We start from the raw sequence: 6,000 nt of genomic DNA on the forward strand, positions 1-6,000 counted from the left end.
TTTGGCGTTAGCACGTGCAGTAGAATGTGTTGAGCATGCAAATGATTCTTTGGCTGACCGGAGAGCAGTCAAATCAAAAGTGATTATAATTTAATTAACTTCAAGACAACGGGGGGTTAGAGATCGAGTATTTAAAACGTATACTCCAGTGTTAAGGTTGCAGAACTGGCATGAATCAACTTCAGTCTTACAAAGCGTGATTTTCGTCAGTTTTAAACTGAATTAGGCAACAAGAAGGTGGTGCTCGGATGTTTGAAATTCTGCTTTCCAGCAAATACACCTGCATAGCTATAGGGCGATACCAAGGAAAACTGTAAATAAAAAAAAACAAATGTTTATGATAACGAGCGTCCGAGATTTTCATGTGAAACCTTCGTGCTTCGTCAATTATTGATACCCGAACTGTATCTCTTACAAATGTTTACACTTCACTCGAGCAATTTTACCTTGACATTTCTTTGTTTGGCTCGTTGCACAACAGTTTTCCGCCGATGCTTGGTGCATGTTCAAACAACTGTTAAAGTCCTTGTTTAATTTTGTGCCTCTGTGTTATAAATTATTCATCTTCATGCCTTAAATTTAAAGTTTTGTTTTATCTGAAATGCAAGTTAAGGTTCGATGTCTTTAAATTTGTTTGTTCTGCTTGGGAATAGAATTACTGCTTTTTCGATTTGAGGCTTTCAAAATCAAAACTTTTTAACAAAATCTGCCACTTCTTTACTTATGTTAGAACCGAGGTAAGGTGGCTGTAGATGACTTTCTGCTGCGTTTTTTGTGATTATTAGTAGTGTGGTATACACCATACAGATTGTTTAGGTAATCTTAGGTAAAAATTGTTCAAAACGTTTCATCTTTTTTCCTATCTCATCACAGCTTCTGCAAAAGCATCCAAGCAAGAGGTTGGGCATTAAGGATCAACGCGAGATAAAAGATCACGCCTTCTTCCGGATGCTCAACTGGGACAAGCTTGCCGCTAGAGAGATTCAACCTCCCTTCAAGCCCAAGATCGTACGTACCTTTCACAAGATTATCTTTTTTTCACTGGGCACAGTTTCACCCAGCTGGTAACCCAGACGGCAAATCGGCCGTTTTTTACATTGATGATAATGCCATTTTTTAGTCCTGTTGGATTCAATCATAAAAGTACTGGTTTTGCAATAAATGCTTAAACATGTAATTAAATACGTACCGACGTTATGGTATTGATATATACGAATTAATCGCACTCTGGCTAGAAAATCGGAGGTAAAGACAGTGAAAGAACGTGCTTTGGGAGAAATATTACCATCTTTCGATTGAGCATCCCAAAATTACTTCAAATTAGATCAACAGCATGCTAAGCAATATTTTTGTTGGTAGTAGAATCGATGCTGTGAATCTCTCATGATCTCGTCTTGGCATCTTGGCAATCAATGACAATAATAATTGAAGTTATATTCTGTTGTTAAAATTATACAGGATCTCTGAAATGTATTTTCAATTGCAGCTTTTAGTGATCATTTCAATCAAATTTTTGCACAAGTTTTGTGCTGAATCTGCCTTAAATATTCAGTTTTGAATTGAAAAATCGTACCTTTTTATTATTTTGAATTTGATTTTTTTTATTTTTCATGTTTTTCCTTCGTGCTGTTGTGTGTTGTTTGCATCCCTTATGACGCGGATCACGTGATTGACTCTCTTCGGCGCTTTGCCACGTCACCATTGCGTCACACGAATCACGATTGATTGATTCCCGTTTTCCGGGCTTTCGTTGTGGCTTTGCTACCTCGTCGCCATGTTTCCTTGATGACTTGAATTCACGAAATCGGACAGACGAAGAACATCACGGAGAATTTCGACAAGTATTTCACCCGTGGAAAGCCTAATCTGACGCCGATTGACTCGGCCTTCCTGAAAAACATAGACCAGGCAGATTTCGATGGCTTCTCTTACAGCAACACAGATTTTGTCCCGGTCACCAAAGCAAGTCTAACAACGAAGTGAACGTCGCTTTGTTAAACTCATTAGTGACGTCACAGTTTGTAGTCAAGCTAATGTTTGGTGGTGATATTGCGTGATTTTTTTTTTAATTTAGTAAAAATCGTGCAGTTTCAAATAATATCAAACGGGTTCCCTTTGAGACAGCCGACGCTATCACGATAGAAAGAGTGTACCCAGTCAGTAAAATAACATGACGCATTCTACTGGTCCCTTTACACATCTTGCGATAGTTCAGCCTAATTTGCACCAGTAGAACGCATCATGTTATTTAACTATATGTCTGTTGAACAGCTTCATTCAATTTTCAGCAGTCAGTAGAAGTTGTCTTTTTACAATGTTTTCGCTAAACGTGGGAAAACGCAACGTTTGCTGACTAGGCAGCTTTAAAATGCCCAAGTCACATTTTAGTCAATTAAAAGTTTCCAGCGAAACTAAAACTTTCATGAGCTAAATTTCAGCTCCGAAGAAAGCAAAGTACCCAAGCCAATTTTTCACTGCTGTCAGATATAAATGATTTCAGGAGCATTCTGAGTTTTTGAAACTGTTTTCCGAAACTGACGTTTTGTGACTGGCGCTTTTAAAATTGCACTCCTCAAATTTTCTTCACATCCTTCGTCTGGCAGCAGGAGCTTACATTAACCTGTTATAGCTGCAATGATGATAAGATATTGTGTAAAGAATGAAAGTGTGAAGTTCTAGTAGAAGAAATATTTAAGTTTTGTGTGCTTCGCTTCAAAATGTTGTTGGGGAAATGGACGGAATCAGGAAAGTCGCTCCTTAATCATATTGATTCAACGTCTTTAGAGGTTAAATCAATGTAAAAAATGGAGGACTGGAAAACTTACTTCCCTGCTGCGTGTGTCACCACGGATACTGCAAGCAATGAGCGATATTGTTAGGTTATACCTCTGTCATTTTTACATTGATTCAATGTCAAAATGGCGGATTTTGCTGTCTGGTATGTCCAATTGTCCATGTCCCCGTGTAATTTTCGACTTTTATTTTTACTCCATGCAACAATTGGCAACTGTGCTATAACTTTTTGTAAATCGCCGAGAAAGAACAAAAGCTTGCCATTGACTCTAGCATATCTGGGTAAATCATTCTATATCCAAGCAGAACAACATAAACTTGATTCTGTTGCAAGTTAAAAAGATTGTTTCATCTCCTTGACGTAATAAAAACTAACTTCCATTTTTTTATACGCATTTATTTCGACACGAAACTGCAAACGTTCAATCACCAATCGATGATCTACGGTTAGTCAGGTTGTTTTTATTCTTTCTGTTTTCAACAGTTGTCATTCAGTCAGCATTTGGCATTTTAGTCGTGATTAGTTGACATTCATTTTTCATGAAACTTCTATTTTTGAAATGAAACAAACACCTTTAATGCTGTTCCAGACTTCCAGTGTTGTGTGTGGGAAAGATGGGTGTTGTAGAAGTAGAGCTTTGCGTTTGAGATTGCAAACACTTGAATGAGATTTCTGTATAAAGTTTCTAGTTTTTTGTGGGTCATGAACATCATGCGTGACCGATATAATACTGGAAATGACGTCATCAGGTGATAACAAGTCACGCAAGTAAAGTATTTCCAAGTTACCTTAAACCACGCAATTTCATCACATCGTAGATAGTTTGTAATTTGAGATTTATAGGTCATAAGCATTTAATTTCGTGCAATTTGTGTTCTGTTAAAATTTTTACATGCACAAGAGTAATTTATTTACTGCCGTCTTAGCGATTACGAAAATGCACGATTAGTACGTTTTGAGACACTTCTGACAGCACTTTTCAGCCATTTTCTCCAATTTGTAAGAATCTGTTTCGAAAGCTCAATTAACGAAAGGTTATTGCAAATCACCTCTACACTTGATAGCACAGAGAGCACTAAGTCTTGCATTTTACTAACCATATCAATATAACATTGAAAGTAAATCCAAGACATCCAATCATGCAATGTAAAGTAGTACATGTTGATATTAATTAAAGACTTACACCACTTCAATTTTTCAGTACTGCAGTATCATAGTTTTTCAGCTTTTAGTGAAACATCTTCAAGTACTGTATTTACGCATCTGACATGAGGGCACCTTTCTAAACGCTGCTAGCTTTGCAATTGGCTCGTATTCACCTGTAAATTTACTTTTAATGACAAATGTCTTACGTAAACACAACATTTTCAGCTGAGATTGTTTTGCGATATTTCATCTTTAAAGTTTGACCATTCCATGAAAGAGATTAGGGTGATCCCCGTGCCTTATTTCACCTGATTTCAGCTAAACTTTGTTACCAACAAGCACTTGCGTCTCTGTGCTTTGGGAGACCACTTCTGTTTCTTCTCTATGCTTTCCTTGCACTGCCTACTGGAATTTTGGTCCCACGCTATTATGGTTCGAAGTGATTTTGTTTTACTTCACCTGAGACTAGAATCAAAAACCGAATAAACAACAACAATTTTTGTATCTTTTCAATGTTGCTAGACGTAGAAACGATGTTAAAATTGTATCTCTAAGTATTTATATGAAAACACAATTTTGCAGCTTTTTACTCACTCTTACACTACATTCATCTAAAAGTATTTTTGTATTGCTCCGTAGACGGGATGGTGTTTGTTTAGCTTATTCTCTGCTTGAATTTTACGAATTTGTTTGGTTTAGTTGGTTTTTGAATCTTTATTCTCGGACTGGCAAAGCCTTGTTAGATTATTCCTGGTAGTTTTGCATACATGTAGACTGTAGAGGCTTTTAACGCAGGGCCGTTACCGAGATTGACAGAGTGAAATTTCCGGTTGTTGTTGCCGGAGAATTACTCCTTCCACTGTGTGCCGCTGAATGGAGAGCAGTCCTGAAATGCATTGCTCAAGCGCACACCCCGAGAGCTGAACCAGCGCCGCGTGATCTTGAGTCGAGTGCTTCAACCACTAGACTGGACATGAAGACCTAAAAATCATGGCCATTTAACAAAATTAATGCTTGACGAGATAAAGCTAGCTCTTTCCAAAATTGTGTTAATGAAATGTTTTTATACAGATAGTAATAGCGTTTGACGTCTGGAAATTACGGTTTTAGTGTATCTGCCATATTTTCTAGCTACATCTCATGCATGATGTTAAACGCAGTTATTACTGCAATTAGATATTGCATCGTAAGCAAAGCCCAATGCCATGTGAAAGCGATTGAATTGCATGAATTATTCGTTTAGCCCCAAACTTTGACTTTTGTTACAATCAAGATCGCCTCTCTCTCAATCACAAAATAGAAATTCCACCAATTCTAATGACAATGAAATAAAAAGCTGACGAGAAGAAAAATCATCGTGAATAAATTATTGTATGAATGTTAGTAATTTTTTTTTATTGATATTAATGGGCTTGTCGCATGCTCTTGTATTGGTACTGATGCATTGATTCACCCGTATATTAGACCATCTCAGTACACGGTTATACTTGTTTGTTTGTTTTATATAATCTTATATTTAGGAATGCATTAATTCTCTATAGCTAATCATCGTCTACAAAATTTGCAGTACACACTTTTTTCTTTGTGGTTTGAATGCGTGCATTGCACATCGATTGTATCTTCACATAACATTTTCTTTGTATATTAAAAACGTTGAGTTGTTTACGTTTGTGTCGATGTAAAATTTCTGTAAATAATCGTCTTTGCAGAGATTATTAGTTCAACACTCTGTTCATCTCCACTCAGGATGAATTAAGTAGCTAGACCGGTGGTTCTCAACCTTTTTTCTTTCGTCGCTTATTTTCGTTGTACAAAATTTCTGTGACCCATGTGCTTTTTATGCAAGGAGAAAACGACAAAATAGGTTTCAAAGCAAAAACAGCAGAACATTTCAAAACAGTTTGTTTATTCAACTTAGCATTAGTGAGATACTTTCTCCTAAACCAGGGTTTCCCAATCTGTGGTCCGCGGACCATTGGTGGTCCGCGATGACTGCACAGGTAGTCCGTGGCAATATGACAAGAAATTAAAAAGTCGCACATCTACGTTGTACAGTAGGC

General features: G+C 37.1%; 1 protein-coding gene across 1 annotated transcript in view; it reads left to right on the forward strand.

The window, feature by feature from the left end:
* LOC145780451 (protein kinase C alpha type-like) overlaps positions 1-5,605 on the forward strand; it is a 32,121-nt gene extending 26,516 nt beyond the window's left edge. Inside the window, exons 16-17 of the mRNA XM_082592083.1 lie at positions 874-1,008; positions 1,813-5,605. Of these exons, the coding sequence (XP_082448209.1) occupies positions 874-1,008; positions 1,813-1,983 (306 nt within the window). The 3' untranslated portion in view covers positions 1,984-5,605. The remainder of the gene's footprint in view (positions 1-873; positions 1,009-1,812) is intronic.
* The last annotated feature ends 395 nt before the right edge of the window (positions 5,606-6,000 follow it).

This window comes from Aplidium turbinatum, chromosome 1 (genome assembly GCF_918807975.1).
Source record: "Aplidium turbinatum chromosome 1, kaAplTurb1.1, whole genome shotgun sequence".
Lineage (NCBI taxonomy): Eukaryota > Metazoa > Chordata > Ascidiacea > Aplousobranchia > Polyclinidae > Aplidium > Aplidium turbinatum.